At 40.7% G+C, this 21,713-nt stretch overlaps 2 protein-coding genes across 4 annotated transcripts in view; one reads left to right on the plus strand and one right to left on the minus strand.

Annotated features, from left to right (window-relative positions):
- LOC111156996 (folliculin interacting protein 2) overlaps nucleotides 1-4,632 on the plus strand; it is a 132,856-nt gene extending 128,224 nt beyond the window's left edge. For all 3 annotated transcript variants that reach the window (XM_022518212.1, XM_022518202.1, XM_022518210.1), the window contains one exon: nucleotides 886-4,632. In XM_022518212.1, the coding sequence (XP_022373920.1) occupies nucleotides 886-964 (79 nt within the window). In that variant the 3' untranslated portion in view covers nucleotides 965-4,632. The remainder of the gene's footprint in view (nucleotides 1-885) is intronic.
- Nucleotides 4,633-10,929: 6,297 nt separating this feature from the next.
- Nucleotides 10,930-21,713, minus strand: part of LOC111157817 (chromosome unknown C4orf45 homolog) — an 83,658-nt gene continuing 72,874 nt past the window's right edge. Inside the window, exons 4-5 of the mRNA XM_022519486.1 lie at nucleotides 12,577-12,766; nucleotides 10,930-10,980 (exon numbers count right to left, since the gene is read on the minus strand). Coding sequence (XP_022375194.1) covers nucleotides 10,930-10,980; nucleotides 12,577-12,766 — 241 coding nt within the window. The remainder of the gene's footprint in view (nucleotides 10,981-12,576; nucleotides 12,767-21,713) is intronic.

Below are 21,713 nucleotides of genomic sequence, written 5' to 3' on the forward strand. Positions count from 1 at the left end.
GGGTCACACCCAGCCTCGCTTTTGCCCCTTCCTCTCCTAGTCAGAACCAGCAGCACAAAAGGTACTAAAGAACTTCTTATCTACCCTGAAAGGAGATCTGTAGGCAGCTTACTGGAGAAAGCATAGAAAGTTCCATGAAGTAATGCCAGCTACCTTTTTAAATTTTATTTTTGATTTTTCATTTTTGGAATTCAAGGGGGAAAAAAATAGGACATATTTCATGGACTGAGGCAGTCCTAATTTTTTTCAGGACATTTGGCAGCGTTGAGCCAGTGACCACGCTGTATCCGCCTCTGCTGTAAGAGAGGCAGCCAAAGCCGCATCCCTTTGATGCTATGATTCTCTTGACTATCTATTGATGTCACCTTGCTCTCAGAATCTTGTAGCTCAGATGCTTAGTGAGGATCTAAATTGTCTAACCTGTTGAACAAATTCCCAAGTTTATGGAAAAAACTCCCACCTTCATCATTTTCCTAAGCCTGAGTCTAGCCTAGTTGCAGAATTTCAGTACGTGTTCCAGAGTGCTGACTGGAAGAATGAGGAGATACTGGAGAAGACATTAGAGTACAACGCAATGACGTTGTCAAAGAATATAGAAACGTTCTGGGGTTCATCTGGGTGACTCCAGCTGTGGGAGGAGCAGCTTTGTGTACCCCCCCAACACACACACACACACACACACACACACACACAGAGCACACCTGCATCCTTCTCTGCATCGTCAGGCGGTGGTCACTGGGAGATTGTGTTAAAAGAACAGTTTTAGCATCTTTCCACCTCTTTGTCATAGCTTTAAGCAAGGATCTGGCAAGCTTGGTACCTAGCAGTAATACTTTCCTGTAAAATCATGCTATTTTAATATTCTTTTCTTTTTTCACTATTCAGGATTGAATCCAACGACCTGCCTCTGTTGACTGCTATTGCCAGTACTCATTCTCCTTACGTTGCGCAAATACTCTTATAAGCTAAAGCTCAGGACAGTTCTTCCTTGGAAGAAAAAAAAAAAATCAGATTCTCAACCGAAGTTGAAAGGAGTAAGCTCTCTGTGACGTCAAAAGCATGAGAAGAGCAAACAGAAACAGTCATTCCACCGCTTTGTTTTGTTTTGTTTTCTTGCTTTCAAGCGGATGCTTCATTGGACGACTTAGGTTTACTTGACATTATATCATTTGTGTTTTTCGTGAATACTCTTTGGCCTTTTGTTACCCATGAATCAACAGAGAGAGTGACCTTTTTGGTAGGAGGAAACATAAACACTACAGTAAACACTAAGCTGCTGGTACAGATCACCTTGTGTGTTTGGGCAGAATGATAAGGGAACCAGTGGACATACCATTCCAGTAGGACGACATTTCAGAGTTTAAGCATGAGCTCCAAAATGGAGAATGCTTTATTTGCTGTCCTAAGAAGACAGTCAGAGCAAGGGATTTGGATTCCAGGGCAGAGTTTGTTTCTTACAGAAGGTGAAAGGAAGCAAGCCACATTGTGCCATCTTCCGCTCCGGTGGCTGTAGGCATTACTGCCTGGCAGAAAACAGGAAAGAGGATCGACCGTTGGGCAGAGGGTGCTTTAGGGACCCACTCTTTCCACATCTTGGAGTTTACCTTGTTGCAGATGCAGCCACAGGTAGGTTAGAGACGGACTATTGGTGCAATAAACCCAGGAACCAATGTAGCATCTTAATCTCATCAAGATGTAGTTCAGAGCAGCAGAGTGCACAGTCTGATGCCATATGTTTTATCCTCATACTTTAGAGCTTTCAGCAGCCTTCTTAAGAGAGGCCATTTACCAAAGTCATTTCTATAAGCTCAAGAGTGTTTCTCTTGCTAAATTCTTCCAGCCGAAGCCACTTTCTTCCACAATAGTTAATACAAACGACTGTTTGTACTTTCAGAGGCACAGCGGGCCTGGCAGGGAATGAGCCTGCGACAGTTCAGGACGACCATTGAAAGAAATTGGTTTGTACATCTACCAGCAATCCATAAATGATCTGTGTTACATTCTCCTCTCTGTGCCTCCTAACCCCTAAGTCCTTTGCAAAACACCTCTGCAGAAATTAACTCACCCGTGATAAAATATGCCAAAATGAAAGATTGTTTATTAGCATGGTTCACTTTATCAGAAACCTTAATGTGAAAGAAACTTTTCTTGGTTTACTGGCCATGAACTCTGGCCATGTCAGGCCACGTACTGACGTCCAGGGTAAAGGAAAAGACTTTTCAAAACTGGATTGTGAAAAGACAGGCGCTAATCTCACACATCAGAACATTGTTAGCCCCTTGCAGATCTTGAGTACAATTGGTTATAACCAGGCTCTGGTTTCCTTTCACTGTCGTAGAAATTAATTCCGGTCCTTCTCGTGTACCCTTTTGTACCTAAGATTATGAAGTAAATTCCCTTTTAGGGGTTAGAATGACTTCAGATTTTTTATTTGATAAAATTCTGATTCTAAACACCCAAGTTCCATAAATTTGTCTATTCTTTTACAAATGCAAGTTAATTGTTTGAAAGAGTATAGCAGCAGTACCAATGGAGAAAAATAGGTGTAATATTTCTTTAGGAATAGGTCAGAACTGCTGCCTTCATTTCTCTCTCTCTTTCTCTCTCTCTTTTTTTATGATGTGAACTGTAGGTGGGTGCATTAAGGCTCTTAAGATCTTTGCTTTTTATTTTATGTCTTTTACAGGATTGAAGTTTTCCGTCCTTTTTATGTTTATTTTATTTCCTCTAACATCTGAGTTTGGTGTTTTTAAGTCTCCAGTTCCATGACATCACTGCTTGCTGGTGTGTTACACAGAGAATGAACCTCACCTCTGGCTCGGCTCACTCATCATTTGTTTCTCGTTATGTGTGAATAAATTATGATAGCTGATGTTACAGCATTCCCATCTGTACCGGTGTAGACCATTCCCCTCATCTCTCTTTCCCCTTTCCTTGTTTACATGTTTTGAGCACTTTCCCTCATTCACCATTTTCCAGGGATTCATAGAAAATAACTAGAAACAAAAGTAGTTTCATTCAAAATGTGTATGCATAGCGGCATGTTAAAAATTAGACCCATGTAGGGGGAAATTGAGTTTAAATGGCTAATTCTAAACTCCACACATAAAAATTTAGCCCAGTCCTCTCAAAGCCTGAGAAAATTTAATTTGCCTCTTAATCTACTGTTCTAAAACTCTCTCTCAGAAAACGTCTATTGGAAAACTACAGGTGGGTCACATGTGGGGGTTGTCTCGGTGACACTCAGGATTCTAGTCAGAACCTAATCCTCACATCTCTTGCCTACAAAAACAGACCAGGAATGTTGCTGCTCTTTTATAATCCTCCTTTAAATAGCACTCAAGTTTTGTCTTAAAATTCAACCTCTTCCTGTAAGTGGAAAAGGAAAAAAAAAACAAAAACTCATGGAATTGCGTTCAAATACACCCACAGACACCACCCGGTGGCTTCATTCTGTCGTAGCCCAAGAGGCAAGAAAGGGATCCCGCCCTCTCCCAATGCCCACCTCAAGAAGAAAATTAAAATGAAAAACAAAACAAAACAAAACAAAAAGAAAACTACCTCAGTTGACAGGATTCCACCTTTAGGGTTTCTTCAACTTTTAAGTCTTACCTGTTGAGTGTAACTTTTGTAGCATCTTGCTTTTTTAAGCAAGCTAGTGAGGCATGACAGAGCAGAAGTGTGTAAATGTTACTGTGATGGACCTCTTTCTAGCATGTTGCAGTTTTATTTTTACTAGATTGACGAGTGATATGAATGTAAAGATAATTGTGTATGTTTAAACATGACAATGAAAATTTAAAATGTAGCTTCCATACTTGTGCATAATTCCAAAGTATTTTATTTTTATCAGTGTTAAATAGCTTTTTGTACAGGCTTCAATCCATTTTTCTGAAGTGTGCTGTTTTTTAATAAAAGTAACTATAATCTTTTCACATCCCATGGAACTGCCGTTTACACATCACAACTTTTTAAACTTACCATATTTTTCAAAAGTAACTTTTTTGGAGGGAGGAAAGTCCCCGCTTGCTAAGTGATACTAAACTGTTGTTTAGGCTCTTATAATTAGGTCCTGAGATTTTATAAAAAATTTAGTCTGTAGCTTTTTAGGTTATTCATTAGAGTTGGTTGTACATAAAAATAAAGAATATAAAGTGACCCTAAAATTCTTTTAAATGTCTGGATTTTCCCACTAATATGTACTTTTGAAAGTATTTTGTTGATGCATACTTTCACCATTAAATTGAAAAATTCTTTAGCTTCTCTTGGTAAATGTGAACCATTTGTTTTTTATTGTGCTGTGGGGGAGGGGATATTTTAATATAATACTTACCTAAATCAAGCAGCCCCCTCTGAGTGTTAATTTTTAAATGTCAAAATTTTGGTGACCATATATCTTTGGAGCAAGACTGCAATATGTTTAAATTTAAGTGGTGTTTAAAAAGAGAAAATTCTGGGATTTGTTATTATTGACGCTCCAGAAGACAAATTGATAGGACTTTATATTTTTGATCAGGTAAATAGATATCAATGGCAATGTATAGAAATTTTTTCTTAAAATTTGTTCTTGTATTATTTTGATCCATTTTTCTGTGGCATTTGGTGCAATAAATCTTTTGAATTTATCTTGAAGATCTTCTCAGTACTTCATGTGACTTGTTTCATTTAATCTTAGCTCTTAAAAACTTAGAGGTCTCATTTCCATTAATTCATGCTGAAATGAGTAGTTATATATGTCAGTGATTTTCAGCAGGGTTGTTTTGGAAGTGTAGGGATATTCTTGGTTAGCATAATGGTGGGTGAGAGTCACTGGCACATAGAGGATGGGGGCTGAGGATGGTAAGAGAAATGTCTTGGAATGTATGGGACACCCCCACAGAGTGAGGAATTGTCCCCCCTCCTGCATGACTTTTAAATGTTCTGCTGGGCATTCATGTGGGTGAAAAAGCTGTATATAATTATCTAAGCTAAGAATTTAATTTTGCTTTACATAAAAGCCAAATGTGTTTTTCACATGATTTTGATATATGCTGAATTTTCCAGGAATGCCACCGTTGTATAAATTGAGGGAAGATTTTACTTTGTAAGATTCAGGATTTTTACAAGAATTAACATAAACTTGGAAAACGACATTAACAACAGCTACTGTATTAATGAATTTGAGTCATTTGTATATCCATCTTTACTTGTAATAGTGGCATTCGTGGAGACTACATATAGATGCAAGCCTCTGCCTGCTTCATTATATTTTCTATTCTAAGCTAGTGTTTCAATGTCTCCTTATTAAAATATATGTTAATGTTATTTTTAAAATAGTACATCTAGGTCATTATGTTGGTATATTATAAATTATGTGTGTAAGGAGGTTATATTACTTATGAATTTTATTTTAGGAAAGTAAAGGACATTATATAATATTTGCTATGTAAAGGATGAGATCATCCATATATATAGTCTCAGGAAAAAAAAAATGCTTTTAAGTAGAACTTTTGAAACATATATAATGCCATACTGAATTATGTCATCTCAAAGACTATAGGAAGAAGTAACCTTCGGTATTTCCAACTCCTTTTGGATTAAATGAAAATTTCAAAAGTATTTTCCGTATTCCCTCAAGCAACTTTAAAAGCATTGCATTGATAAAGAACTTAAACACATACACACACCACATTGCTTTTTGGTTCTATGGTGCAGGGACAGTTTTGTCAGGAGCTTTATACATGAGGATTAAACTCACACCTGAATGAGATAGGTACCGTGATAGTTCAATTTACATGTCAACTTGGTCAGGTCATGGTACCCAGATATTCGGTTCGAACATGAATGTGGAAGTTGCTGTGAGGATATTTTTTAGATGTGATTAATATATTTTTTTAATATTTTAAGCTTGATTGATACATCACCTCCTTTAATCCTTATCCGTTCCCTTAGCATTCAACAAATATTTAGATGCTAGGCACTGGTTGAAATGCACAGGACAGAGGTGGAAAAAGCAGTCCAAGTGGGGTCTTCCTGGTAGCTGAGGGGGTGGGGGGGGTGTAGGGTTACAGATAGAGCACCTATAATAACATCAGTGCCTGTGGTAGCTACGGAGGAACTCAAACCCAGGTTGGAAGACAGAGGGGCACCTCCGGTGGGGGTGGGAAAGGAGGTTGCTCAAAATGGGCCCCATGTTAGGTTTTTTGTTTTTGTTTTTGTTTTTTTCCCCTAAAGATTTTGTTTGACAGAGAAAGGAGAGAGCACAAGCAGGGGGAGTAGCAGAGGGACAGTAAGCAGCAGACTCCCAGCTGAGCAGGGAGCCCAACAAGGTGTTGGATTCCAGGACCAGGAGATCATGACCTGAACTGAAGGCAGACACTTAACCTACTGAGCCCCCAGGCATTCCCCCACCCCCACCCCGGGCCATGTTAGGTTTTATCAGGACCTGGTTTTCAGCGAGGAGATGAAGGTTCAGGGAAGTGATTGACAAAAACGCTGTTTCTCCAGAGTGTTTGCTACTTGAGGACCGACTCCTGCCGGGCATTGATAGCCACAGAGGGCTTCAGAGCTAACCCGTCAGGAAAGTAACTTTAGAGTCCTGCTAAACTCTGTGCTTCCCCCAAAAACAAGTGAAAGAGCGATCATCCCCTGCCCTACAGGAGGGAGGGAAAGCCGAGGCCGGGAGAGTCACACAGCCAAGAGCCACAGCAGGGTCAGGCCGGGACCATATATTATCTGCCTTCAGCAAAACCATCGAATTACAGGCCTCTCTCCTGCAGACCCCTGCGTCCGACCAGCAACCCTTCTCCCCTCCAAGGTCTACGTCCTGTTCTTAAGGCTCTGTTCTGGTAGACTCCATCAGTTAGCAAGGCTTGTGCGCCAGGCACAGGTGGTGTCTTTGGACAGGTTGAAGGTCGCAGATCGGCTGCCTGGGTTCAAATCCCAACTCGGTTGCCTACTAGCTGTGGGACACACTGGAAGAACTTCTCAGCCTCTCTGGTCTCGGTTATCACAGCTGTGAAGTCAGGGTGATAATAACTTCAAGCTGCTCTAGGGTCCTGAGGATCCAAATGGACACCGAAGCCTGCAGCGCCGTGACCCTGGCTCGCCTGCTGAGCGAGCAGGGTTCTCTCCCCGCAGGGGGCACAGACCTGAGGAGTCCAGTAGGCTGAGGGCCCGCGCGGTGCTAGGCTCACAGTCCTCACGGCTCAGCTAACCTCAGGCCTGGCGCAGAACCAACCGAGGAAAGAAATAGCAGCCAGGGAGAGGGGGAGGGGCTCAGTGACGCAAGGTGGGAAGGCAGGTGGATCACGTAGAGACCCACGCACAGTCAGGCGTTCCCGCCCCCGCCCTAGTTCGCTTGGGCCCCAGGTCGCGCTCTGCCTGGAGGCCTTCGAGGAATGGTCTGGTCGCCAATGTGCAGCTCTGGCCCCAAGGCTTTTTTGGAACCTGAGGACTGCTCTCATCCTGTAGCTCCCTATGGCAGACTGCGTCCCGCCCCACAACCCCAGCTCTCCTGCCTCGGGCCAGGAAACTGGGGGCGGTGGCGGAGGGGCGGGGGTGTCCGCCTCCAGAGCCCCGGCCCGCCCTCGTCCCCTGCGTGCCGCCGTAGGGATCCGCGATATTCACATTTAACTGAGTAGATTTGGAGTAAAGCAGATTACCCACCATTATGTGGGTTGGGCCTCACCCAGACACTTGAAGGATTTAAGGGGTTGATGTCACTAATGAAGAGGGAATTCTGCCTCTGGACTGCCTTCGGACTTGAGCTGCAACGTCACCCTCCAGCCTGTTGGCCTACCCTGCAGATTTTGCATCTGCGAGACTCCAAAATCGTGAGTCCTTAAAATCAATCAGTCTGTCTATCTGTCCATCTTTTTGGTTCTATTTCTTGGGAGAACCTTGACTGATAACAGGTACTTCAGCTGTCAGATGATGTATAGGATGTCCCCCCAAAAGGAGTTGGGTAGTCAGAATATTGTCATACCAGACAATAAGTAGTAGACTTCGAAGCAAAGATCTCTAACACGGCATAGATTCCTGTCTGACTGGCTGACAGGCAAGTCACAATAGTCTCTGGATATGTGGGGCAAAGGAGATGTGGGAGAACAGGAAAAGCATGAGTGAGAAATAATCCTCTGGGATGGCAAGAAAGGAGATGACACTCATTCAGAGTGGGAGAAAAATGCCCCCTTCCTGTAAAAGATTAGTCCCTGCCATTGTATGTTAATTCCTAGAGCTGTACGTCTCCCTCTGCTTTCTGGGGACCTCAAGACATCGGTTATTGTTCCTTTTTCTCATCTGTAAGTGCTCAATCTACAGACTTTTCTATTCTAAGTATAGAAAGAAATTCTCCCATGTTTTGCCCTGTGTCTCCCTGCCTCATCTTGATCCCAAATCTCTCTTCCCTTCGACAACTGTGTTTTCTGGAGAGGTTATTGGGCCCTCACTTCTTTGCTTCCTACTCATTCTCTACTTGTTGCCCCCTGCCTCCGCCCCCTCCTCACCGCCCCCCTTGGCTCACAAACTCTGCAGTGCAGTTTGGCCTCCACTTCCACTCCCATAGAAAGAGCTGTCGAGTCTACTTTCTCTGCGTCTCAAATGCGTCATCTTTTCTCCTTTCTCTTGCCTTCTTTTAATTCCTCATTTCTCAACTGAGTTACCAAAATGCCTCAAAACTCGTCTCCCTGTCATATCAAACAGGTCTAATCAATCTTCCAGGCTGATGTCTGAACCCCTCCAGAATGAAAGCTTAACACTATAAACTTCTTTTTTTTTTTTTTTTATTTGTCAGAGAGAGAGGGAGAGAGAGCGAGCACAGGCAGACAGAATGGCAGGCAGAGGCAGAGGGAGAAGCAGGCTCCCCGCCAAGCAAGGAGCCTGATGCGGGACTCGATCCCAGGACGCCGGGATCATGACCCGAGCCGAAGGCAGCTGCTTAACCAACTGAGCCACCCAGGCGTCCCAACACTATAAACTTCTATCTTTCGAAAGCCAGCCCTGTAAAATCCAAGTTCCTTGGCACTGGACACTCAAATGTCCCAGCTGGTTCCTCTTTCCCAGCCTCCTCACCAGATACTGCTCTTTGCATGCTATTATTCAGCTGGATTAAACCAAAGGCACTACATTAGTGTTACCTTTGCCCAGCTGTCCGTCCTTCCTTGTCTCCCTCTCCCCTTTGGTCCAAGCTCCTCCTGTTCATAGCTCAAACTGCAATTCAGTATCAAATTCTCAAGCACCTTGCCACTCAGGGTCTGGACTAACAACAGCTGCTTTTCCTGGGAGTTCCATGGAAATGCAGATTCCCAGCCCAACTGATTCAGGATCTAAGCCTTCATTCCACTCCTAAGCAATTGATACACATTTTAAAATTTGAGAATTATTGCCTTTGGATTTGATGTGAGTGAATGGATGAGGGAAAGGAAGTACCCATTACTGAGATTGTGTCCACGTATTGGAATGACAAGCGGTCAGTGAGAACATCTGCAAGCCAAGAAATGAGATAGGAATGGATGGTGTTAAAGGTGTATGTAACATTCATTTGACAACACATAAGTAGCTATTATTTATGTGAGGAAAAAATTGAACCAAAAGTCAAGAAGGGAAAATAACATATACTATCAGGTAGAACTTGAAATTAAAAAAATAAAAAATAGGGGAAATACAGTAGAAGCAGTTTAGAAACATGCCCAATTTTGAGAGCATTTCGTTTTGGATAAATGAATACATGAATGATATATATTGTTAAATATCATAAATTGTACTTTTAGAAACATTGTAATTAAGCTCCAAACTTAGAGTTATAAAGGTCCAAACTCAAGAATGTGAATATGAAATATCCCCATTTTCAATCATCTACCTTCATGAGAAGGATTTCCCTCAAGCCCCCAATACCATTGACAGTTATTTAATCTACTCTATTGAGGTTGCTGTCCATGCGTGGCTTGGATTCCTTCAGCATAAGAATGGAAAATGTGCTGACATCCCCACTATGTACAGTGTTATAGTCATGGCAGCCACTCATTGGGGGCCAGTGTAAAGCAGTATGTTGGAGGCTTTACACACATTGTATTCCTTACTTGCTTTGGAACATATAAGAACACTTGCTTCATGTTATTTTCCCTGAAGAGGACTTCTATTACAGAGGGGCAGGCTTGAGTACATACTGAAGTATCATTCACAAAAATCCTGTGGGCTGGTCCAAGAAATGGACTTAGGGAACAAGTTTCTAACATGTATCTAGAAATTTAGAAGAAAGCCTAGTTTATAAAAAGAGATTATTTGGGGTAATATAGTATTTTGTCCATCTCTGGAAGGGAAAAGATGTGACCAGGTGCTCAATTAAGCTTCCCAACAATGAGTTAAACTGACATCAGGTGCCTCTTTGATATGATGCATTGAGAATGACATAATGTGACTTAGCTGAGATTCCTGCCAAAAACATATAACCTGGGGGCGCCTGGATGGCTCAGTGGGTTAAGCCTCTGCCTTCAGCTCAGGTCATGATCCCAGGGTCCTGGGATCGAGTCCCGCATCGGGCTCTCTGCTCAGCAGGGAGCCTGCTTCCCCCTCTCTCTGCCTGCCTCTCTGCCTACTTGTGATCTCTGTCTGTCAAATAAATAAATAATCTTAAAAAAAAAAAAAATATATATATATATATATATATATAACCTGAATCTACTTGGGAGAAAAACATCAGATAAACCCAAATTAAGAGATATTCTGCAGAACTGGTCTGTACTGTTTAAAGATGTCAGTGTTATAAAAGACCAAGACTGAGGAACTATTCTAAATTGAAGGAGACTGAAGAGACATGAGGACGTACTGTATAAAATCTAGATTAGCTCCTGGATGAGAAGAAAATACAAAGGACATTATTGGGTCAATTGCTAAAATTTGATTATGAACTATAGATAATAATACTGTATCGATGTTAAACTGTGGATCTTATCATTGTACTGCAGTTACATAAGAGAACATCTTTGTTCTTAGGAATACATTCTGAAATGTTTAGGGTTAAAGAAGAATCATGTCTGCAACTTAACCTCAAACGATTTGGAAAAACAAATATGTGCGTGTGTTTATGTGTATATATGCACACATACACATTTAGAAAGAAAGCATTAAAGCAAATAAACAATGGACCCTTCAAAGTTCACTTTGTACTGTTCTTGCAACTTTTCTATAAATTTGAAATCATTCCGAAATGAAAGTCTTTTTACAGATTTTTTTTTAATGCACAAAAATATCTCAATTGGATTTAGTGAATGATAGAAGGAGGCATTTGGGATTTTTCAATCTATGATAGCTTTACACAAAATTAGCACAGTGATGGGGAGTAACTAGCCCAAGCCTCCTGCACACCCATTGCAATAAATCATTTCATTTGGACCCAGCCCAAAAATCAGACCACAGAGGAATGTTAGCAGCTGAACTCCTCCCTTTTTTTTTTTTTTTTTTTAATACAAAGTGTCTCTCGGGTCAGGACCTACCAAGGAGGACTTCCATGGCTCCCTCACAGAATGTTTCAAATAGATATAATTAATTGCTAATGAATCAGATTTCTAGTGACAGAGGGCAAACAATATTCTAGGGAGTTGGCAAGATTCTTGGATGGAGCAAGGAGACTCTCTCATGTAGGAAATAAGAAGGTCTGAATTATTCCAAGCTATCCTTTTCCCTTTCTATCATGAAACTTAGTAATATTCCATATAGAATGACTACAAAGTGCATTTTGTTGTGGGGTTATGCTAAAGGACCCTAGGAAATAGTTGCTGATTCACATATATTTATTCATTCTTTACTTGACTCTCATGATCACTTTATCAGATATTTAGTGCAAATACTAACTCCCCATTTTACTTATAAAAAAACTATAAATGGGGGCATCTGTGGGGCTCATCTGGTTAAGCATCTTGCCTTAGGCTCAGGTTGTGATCCAAGGTCCTGGAATCAAGCCCAAAGCCCTGCATCCGGCTTCCTGCTGAGCCGAGAGTCCGCTTCTGCCCTCCCCTCCCCTCCCCACTTGTGATTTCTTCCTCTCTCAAATAATTAAATTATCTTTAAAAAAAAGTCATTAAAAGTATGGAGTGGAAAATCAAATGCATTTTTTTAAAAAATTAAAAATTAAAAAAAATTAAAAAGCCACACAGGGAAATTATGCAACTTGCTCAAGATTTCATAGATAGCAGTGGGAAACACTTGAACAAGTATACACTTACTCTGCTAACCAGTCTGCAAGAGTTTTGACATGGCTATAGATTTACCTCCATGTCACACACTGAGATCTTTCTCAGCTTTTGCAAATCAAGGAGACGGCCATTCTCTTCAGGTTCACTCATATGACAAAGAAGTAGTTGGAAGGACTGAACTCTACAACCTCTTGTTTTTTTTCAGCTATAAAGTGGGAATAATACCCACCTACCCGAAGTACGGACATTACTGTGGAAATCCAATATTAATTCCAAAATGTTCTGGTAGGTTACAAGGAGCTATAAAACTGGTTATTAGTAGTAGTACTACTAAATAGCGTTCTCTAATTCATCTTAAAATAATTCAATGTTTTCTGTGATGATTCAGAAAAGCAAATGATGGTACCTCCTCCTTTCTTGGCACCTTGGGCAACTTAGGTGATCTGGAAGCTCTTGGCAACGCTGTTGTGCTCTGCCTGACAAGGACAGATCTTCTCGAATTTCTCTCATTGATGTTCTCATAATCTCCCATATGCCAGGCGATAGAACCACGACTGTATTTTCCTTGCATATCCATAATATCAGGTTTTGGTTGCCTGAAATTGGAACAAATTGGTTGGTTCTCAAATTCGAAAGATCTAGAAACAAGTCCATTAGTTTTCAGATAGTTGAGATTTGTCTGTTTCCCTCAATTTTTAGCTGTGTGGCTCGAGAAAGTTAGGGACCTGAGCCATCAGCCAGTATTCTAAGAAGTTTCTGGTCTCTGCCTCCTCCAACAGATGTGCAGCTGTGGAGGCTCAGGAAACTACCTCCCAGGATAGATACTAATCTAGGAACCTTGTTGATGAATTCACCCCTGTATCATAACTGATCATCCTTCATTCTCTTTCCCCATTGAGATCCTTATCTAGGTTCCAACATCCCTAAATTAGAATACTAAGCCCTGCCTTCCCATTACAAAGGGCCAGCCCTGGGGGAAAAGCGAAAAGGATCAAAGGAGAGAGGATTTGCCATCTCCTCTGGAAGTCTGTCCTTCTGAAGAAGCTCTTAGAGCTTCTTATCGTACCATCCCTTTTCCTGAGTGCTCAGAGCCTCTTGGTCACTACAAATTTCCCTTCGTAGCATCTGAGCTTTATGGGTTCCCAAGTTCTTTGGACCAAGTTCTTTGGCAAGTTTGCTTTACCCTTTGTTCATTTGAGAAGATAGGTGCCCTTACTGTATGCCCGGCACCCGACGAGGTGGTGGGGAGACAGCAATAATGGGCAGACAGCAAACAGGTAAGTCAAGTATTGGGGAAGTATCATGAAGAAAACTAAAGCCAGATAAGGAATAGAAAATGCCAGACATGCTGTTTTTGTGGGGGTGGGCTGAGGAGTAGGAGGTATCCCTTGAGCAGGGAGCTAGATGAAGGGAGGGAGCCAGCCGTTCTCACAGTGCCCTGGGGGTCGGACACTCCCTCCCACTCCCTAGAACCACAGATCCCTGCACTGGGCAGGAGCTGACCCAGTCGTTCTCCAGCAACCCTCCGCTGACACTCCATAGCCTTCAGAATGAAGTCCAAATTCCTTAGCACAGCACACAAGAGTGTGTGCTGCTGCTGTTTGTTTTTCATCTGTTTTCTTTTTTTAAATGGTTTGCCCACATGGGCCTTTCTGGTCCGTACTCAGCGCCTCCCTCCTCCCAGACACCCACACAGCACTCCATTGTGCGCTCACCCGTCCCTCTGTGAGCTCTGAGGAAGTCAGGCTTTCAGACCTTCAGCCTTCTGCTTCAACTTTTCCTTTTGCTTGTAATTCCCTCCCTCCCTCCTCCTCTCCTGACAAACTGCAGCCAAGGCTTTAAACCCCACCTTTTCTGGAAAGACTCCTTCCTTATTCCTGTCAGGTAGCATTTTTTCTTCTCTGATAGCACATTGCATTTGACTTCTTTTGTAGAAACTATCAGCGTCTGCTTAAATGTCTAGTGCAGCAGTCTCTCTTCCTCTGAACTCAGTGCTCCTTAAAGAGCCCAGAATGTCTCTTTCATCATAGGATCCCTAGTGCTCATTACCTGGCCTGACTCACCTGGACACTCAGCTAGTCTGTGATGGGTGCAGTAATGAGGAAGAGAGGGAGGAGATCAAAGCTGAGTTATGCTGAAGGTTCCTTTCCTCTTACTCTTTCCCACTTGCCTGCTTCTGCAGCCTCTCTCTCTCTTTTTTTAAGGATTATTTTTGTTTATTTGAAATAGAGCATGCAAGAGAACAAGAGAGAGAACCAGGAGCAGGGAGCAGAGGGAGAGGGAAAGCAGACTTCCCATAGAGCAAGGAGTCCAACCTGGGACTGAATCCCAGGACTCCGGGCGGATCACCACCTGAGCCTAAGGCAGACGCTTAACTTAACCCATTAACTGAGCCTCCCAGGCACCCTTCCTGCAGCCTCTTTTTCCCTCCCACCACCAGCAGGTGTGGAGGAGCAGATCACAGTCTGGTTTGTCTGGTGCTTTTATTTACAAACACATATTAATAGCTGGGAATAATTCCAAGAACGTTTAAAGGACAAGAGAGCTAGTGAGTAAAATGTATGGGGCGAGTATGGTTTATAGTTTATAATAACTTGATTAATGATTCATAAGAGAATCATTTCATGCAAATGTGACATATTGTCTATAAAAATAATGTATTACAACTGAAGGTAGTATTACACTATATATTAACCAACTGGAATTTAAATAAATGCTTGAAAAAAATTAACAAAAATAATGTATCACAGAAATAATTATACTGAATAGAAAAGGAAAATCCTTGTATGCAGTTTTTTATAATCTTCTGTTTTAATTTCAGAATATCCTATGTCCCTGAATCTTGAATCCCCAGGAACAATGGAATGCTAAAAATTAGTTGTGTTTCAATGAGTTTAAAAGTCTTATAAAAATAATAGACACAGTAACTGTGGAGATTTACACACACTATATTGAACTTACAACTGAGCCACAAAAGTTGAAAGAGGTAAATCCAGGAGCAGAAGGTTTAGCTCCAGAATGATTTGGGGCATAAATGCTAGGCCATCAGCAATGATTTGATGTTATACAAGCACACAGCAGCAAACATACACACCAAAATAGATAACAAAGATTGTTAGTGTAACAATCTTACTATTCTTATGTTAAGTAGGCCCCTAAGGGTCAGATTCTTTTCTTTTTGAAACAATTTCAAGCTTATAGAAAAGTAGAAGCACATTACAAAAGCTTTTTTTCCTGAACAGTTTGAAAGTATGACATGATACCCATCACCCAAATACTTGAGTGTGTTAATTCCTCCCAGTAAGGACATTCTACATAACCTCAACATAACTAACACAATCGGAGAAGATCAACACAAGCAATAAAAGCAAAAACAAGTAAATGGGACTACATCAAACTAATAAGCTTCTACACAACAGAAGAAATCATCAACAAAGTGAAAAGACAACCTACAGAATGGGAAAATTTATTTGCAGACCATATATCTGCTAAAGTGTTAATATCCCAAATAGATATCCAACATAATTCATACAACTCAATAGCAAACAAGAAATAATAAGCCAATTTAAAAATGTGCAAAGGACCTGAATAAACATCTTCCCAAAGATAGACAAATGGCCAAGAGGCACATGAGAAGCCTGCTCAACATTAGTAATCATTAGGGAAATGCAAATTAAAGCCACAATGAGATAGCACCTCATGCCTTTTAGAATGGCCATCATCAAAAAGACAAAGATAATAAATGTTGGTGTGGATGTGGAGAAATGGGAACCCTTGTGCACTGTTGGTGAGAATGCAAATTGGGACAGCCACTATGGAAAGAGTATGGAAGTTCATAAAAAAAATTAAAAATAGAACCACCATATGGTCTAGCAATTCCACTTCTGGGAATATATCCAAAGGAAACAAAAACACTAGCTCAGGAAGGTATCTGCTCTCCCAGTTTCACAGCAGCATTATCTGCAGTAGCCAAGACATGGAAACAACGTTAATGTCCCTCAATGGATGAAGGAATAAAGAAGTTGTGATATATATATAGATATAGATATAGATATAGATATAGATATAGATATATAGATATATAATGGAATATTCTTCAGCCATAAAAAATGAGGAAATCCTACCATCTGTGACAACATGGAGGGGCCTTGAAGACATTACACTAGGTGAAATAAGTCAGACAAAGAAAGACAGATAATGTTTGCTTTCACTTCTATGTGGAATCTAAAAACAAAGACTACCAAACTCATAGAAAAAAAAGAAATCAGACTTGTAAGCAGAGGTGGGAGTTGAGGGGAGGGGAAGTTGGAGGAATGCAGACAAAAAGGTAGAAGCTTCCAGGCACAAGATACAGAAGCACTAGGTGTGTCATGGGCAGCATGATGATTAAAGCTAACACAGCTGTGTGATGTATAGGAAAGTTGTTAAGAGAGTAAATCCTAAGTGTTCTCTTCACAAAGGAGTTTGTCTTTCTTTCTTTCTTTCTTTCTTTCTTTCTTTCTTTCTTTCTTTCTTTCTTTCTTTCTTTTTTGTATCCACATGAGTTGATGGATTTTAACTAAATCTACTTGGTAATCATTTCATAATATATGTAAATTGAACTATCATGCCCTACATCTTGAACTTATGCAAGGAGGTATGTCAATAATTATTCCCCAATAAAACTTCAGGGAAAAGCGGAGGAAATCAGAAAATTAACATGTTTGTATTGTTATTACCTAATCCTCTCAGATACCATTCCAGTTTCCCAATAATGTCTGTTTTGCAAAAGGATCAATTTAAGAACCACACATCGTATTCGGTTTTCTCATCTTTTTAGTCTCCTTAAATCTGAAATCCTTTGCCAATCTTCCTGTGACTTTCACACAGCTTTGGTACTTTGGGAGAACACAGGCCAGTTATTTTGTAGATGTCCCTCGGTTTGGGTTTATCTTATGTTTTCTCTTGATTAGATTCAGGCCGTGCATCCTCAGGCAGGAATAACGCAGGACGGCGATGGTGTGATTTGTCCCATTACTGGCGAGGTTCACTAAGGTCACTTGATGGAGGTTGTATCTGCCAGGCTTCTCCTTTGTAAAATTACTTTTCCCATTCGTTATTGGTATTTTGTATTCAGAAATACTTCGGTATTTTGGTATTCAAAAATACTTTGAATTTATGTAAAAACTTCATCCCATGTCAAATATTCAATTAATTAATTAACATCAGTATGGACTCAGGGTTTCCTGTTTTGTGCATTGGGCTATGATCCGTTCATAACATTCATTTTGATGCTCCGATTATCCCAGATTCAGCCAGAGGGAGCTCTTTTAATCTCACTTCTGTGTCCTTTTGATTGCCCCCATCATTCTTTGGGCATTTCCTTACTTTTTAAAACGAACAGATGTTCCAGGTTCGTCGTTCCTTTCTCCAGCCCTGGAATAATCCATTTCTTGAAGGAACTCTGGTTCCTTTTAGTAGAAAATGGTATTGACAAACCAAGATCCAGGTGCTAGATATTCCTCTTAGTGTTGAGGTGTCGCTGTCACACAACCTTCTCAGATAACATTACCCAGGATTCATTAGGGTGTATGTTCTACTTTTTTCCCTTTCCATATTTGTAGCTCTCTTCTCCTACAGTGAGAAACCTGATTCCCATTTCTTTATGTATTTACTTATTTGACTGGTTTTCCTGTCGATAACCAATGTCTCACGGCTACCACCACCCCCCTCTCCATTTTGTGCATGTTCTCCTCACCCCATTTGGTACCCAACACCCCAGCCCAGGATGCCCTCTTGCAGTCTTTCTCACCCTACTCTGAACTACCACAGTTTGTCTCATCATTCTTTGTTAAAAAATTAACAGTTCAAATAATATAATGTGTCAATTCTGGAAATGAGATTTCTTTCCCCTCCCTAGAGTTTGATGTTGTTGCTATTTGTTGTTTTTGGTGGTTGTTTAATGACTTTCTTGGACTAATTGTCTAAATTTTGTCATGTGTGCCTCCTGAATTTTCTGCTTGGTTAGCTTAGTGGTTCCCTAATGATTGGGTAGAAATTTCCTTAAATGTCTCAAATCAATATGTCTTCTTGCCTTTGTGTGTGTTGAGGCATACCTTCAATGCTCTGGCGGGCAGCTTACAACTCCACCTTAGCCTTCATTTCCTATTTGCATAGAGTTTCAAGATGAGCCAAAGGCGAGAGATTAGGACCTTCTCAGGTTTTTCCTGAGCATGTGCACAGCACTGCACACGTTCATAGCCTTCTGTATTTCCAAGAATATTTTGGAGCCTTTCAAAATCCCCTATGAATGTCTCATTGCCCAATTTTTCATTTTAAGATTTTTAATCCACTCCTTCTTTGCCCAACTGGTGTTGTCCCCTCAGGCAGCTGTGGTATTAAACAGTTACTGCTGATGATTTTTGACTGATGATTTTGCTGATGATTTTGAATCCCCATAAGATAGAGCTGTTCACACAGAATCAGGTCAAATAATGACAAGCCCTAAGAATGGGTTTTTTCCAGGGATTTGCAAGATGGATCAAATGTGACATTTCTCTGAGTATGATACTTTTCAAGGAGCTTCAAACCCATGGTTCTCCTCCAGTGACTAACAGGCTGCTTGTTTTCACAGCTACTATGGTTGTGAGGCTATTGGGTTTTTTTTTTTTTTCAACACAACCGTGGAGCTGGCAAGGAAGGATGGGAATAGAGCAATTTATTTTTTGTATTTTTTATTAAGGTTTTAATGTAATTCAAGTATACTTAACATACAGTGTTCTCTTAGTTTCAGGGGTACATTATAGGGATTAAACGATTATATACATTACTCAGTGTGGTCATAAGTATACTCTTTAATCCCCATCACCTATTTCCCCTATCCCCTCACCCACTTCCCCTCTGGTAACTATCAGTTTGTTCTCTATTATTAAGAGTCTGTTTCCTGGTTTCTCTCTGGGGAATACAGCAATTTAAATTTAAAATGCCCAAAGATCATTGTTCTTTCTGAGATTCAGTGATTTTTCTTTTTTTTTTCTTCTCCAGTGCTTTTTCCTAAATAAATACTTCATGGATTATTGGAAACATTTGTTTATTGACTTCCAGTGCTTTGAAAAAAAAAGTAATTTTGATAATTTTTGCCATTGGTCTTATTTCTTCTTGAAGGAACAGATTTTTGGAGGTACTTACTGCACCATTCCCAAAGTGCTTCCTGAACTAAATCATTTTAAAGTAAAATGGAGACTCACTATTTAAGGAGGAATTGCCTGTGTCTTCTGTTTCCATTTCTTCATTTGCACCTCCTCCATACACTGCATTCTGTTTTTTGTTGCCATTACTTCATTGTGATGATTCTTACTTCAGCCAACAGCAACCTCCTTTCCATCTGCCAGATCAAATCATCTCTTTTCAGACTTTCTAGTATGACTTCCCAGAAGCTTTTGCAATTGTTGACATTATCCTCCTCCCACTTTTCCACTTGGGCTTCTAGAGCTCTTCTCTTTATGTCTCTCTTCCTCTTATATTACCTCATTTACATTTCCTTTAGAAGAATCTCTTATTCTTTTTGCTCCTTTATCATTGGTATTCTCCCAGAATTCCATCCTTGAATCTCATCTCTTGGTGTACTACCACCCATCTCCAAACCAGGAAATGGCATTCATATCCAGTGATCCAACCAACATCAATACATTCATGTTTGAAATTTCTGCTTTCACCTCTGTAACTTAAACAGAAATTCCAAGCTCCTTTCTGATCATAGCGCCAGGATATCTCATAGCTAGTAATAATTTCTTGCATTCACTAAGATATATAAGCTTCCAGACACTATGCTAGTTGCTTAATATGTATTACTGCTAATCTTCATAATAATTCCATATGGTAGATATCATTTTCTGCTTTTTTACATCTGAGGTTAGATTGATTAAGTAATTTATCCAGGATCAAACAGTTAAAAAGCTGTAGAGCTGGGACTTGCACTCAAGAGTTGTTGGATTCTAAACTTATGTGATCTCATCTGTAAAATGGGGATATTATTAAAATACTACCCTTTATGAGAGTTAAATGAGTTAATACTTATAAAGCACTGAAAATAGTACCTGGCCCATGGTAAAAATTCAATAAAGTATTGGCCATTTATTGTTTCTCAACTTATCTCCCCATTTCCTATCTCCCTCAAATACCCTCTCCTTCCTGTATTTCTGTTTGTGACTTAACCAAATACCCAGCCACCCAGAAGAGACCATCAGAATTGCATTTGATTTTTCCATCTCCTCCATTCCTCTACATTTAATTGGTTGCCAAGTGTCCCTGAGTCTTTCTCTAAATCATCTCGTTGTCCCGACCTCTATAATTCTGGCTCCCTTCATTGTGATGATGACAATATCACTTGTTTTCCATCCCTCGGGCTCCCCTTTCTCTGCTCGTTCATTCAGCAGTTTTCTACACCCCTTATGTGCCAGGTATCCTTTCTAACACACAGATTTGATTATGTAACTTCCTTACTTAAAAACATAAAAACAACAGTTGTTGCCTACAGAATTAAGCACAAAAATCTTTAGCATGGAATTTGCAATAGTACACAATCTGGACCCTGTGCTGCAATCCCAGTATTGCCTCCCACCACACCCCTAAACCTGTACCCTGTTTGAGCTACACCAGACTCCTAGTCATTTCCTCAGCACATCGTAAAGGTTCACTCCTCCATGCCTTTGCTTATACGATTCCTTCTCACTGGGTGTTCCTTTCCCAGCTCTAGTTCTACGCCCTCCTTTTCATTTCCCAAGCAGCCTTCATAATATAGCTCATGTTACCTCTCCTACAAAGCTTTCCTGAATAGCAGCCTGACCTTCCACAGCGGGCCGCAGTCATGCCCTCCTTTGTTCCCCGTACTACTATTACTGTGTTGTTCATACCAATTATACTTGGTGTCGTTGTGGTGACTCTCAGTAAATCTGTAAGTAAAGGGAAGGAACTGTTTCCTACTTTTTTGTGTTTTCAATGTCTAACAGAGTTCCTGACACAGAACATGTTTTCAGTCAGTTTTGGTTGCTTCAATAAAGACAGTTTAAAAAAATGCTTTGTCATCATCTCCAGCGAGAGGGTCTGTGATGGTACATAATAGAAGGTTTGGTGTGAGGTGGAATTGATTTAAATTCATACTCTCCCTGTTGCTGTTTGAATTTTTTAAACCACAAGCGTGTTTTATTTTTATAATAAAACATGTCTGAGTTTTCCTTAAAAATTGTTGGTTACTTGGAAGATGACCAAAATTGTCCTCGCAGCCTGGGCAGCATAGAAATGGGCTGAGAAGATAAAACAGACTTCAGCGCTAAGTTAGGAAGTGACTGGCTGGGCCTCGCTTATGTAACTGTCTAAAACTGAGGGGACAAACAACTCTCATTTAGACTCTTCTGCCAGAGAAAATACTCTGGAGAGCTGAGGACAGGGTTCTGCTAGGGGTGGGGCTCCGCTTGGTCTTCGGGGTTCCCGCCTTTTTGTGACTAGATTTGGACCCATAGGATGCTCTAGGGCAGCCACTTTGATTCATGACCAAACAAGTCAATG

Source organism: Enhydra lutris, unplaced genomic scaffold, assembly GCF_002288905.1.
Source record: "Enhydra lutris kenyoni isolate GAN:26980312 unplaced genomic scaffold, ASM228890v2 scaffoldscaffold3, whole genome shotgun sequence".
Lineage (NCBI taxonomy): Eukaryota > Metazoa > Chordata > Mammalia > Carnivora > Mustelidae > Enhydra > Enhydra lutris.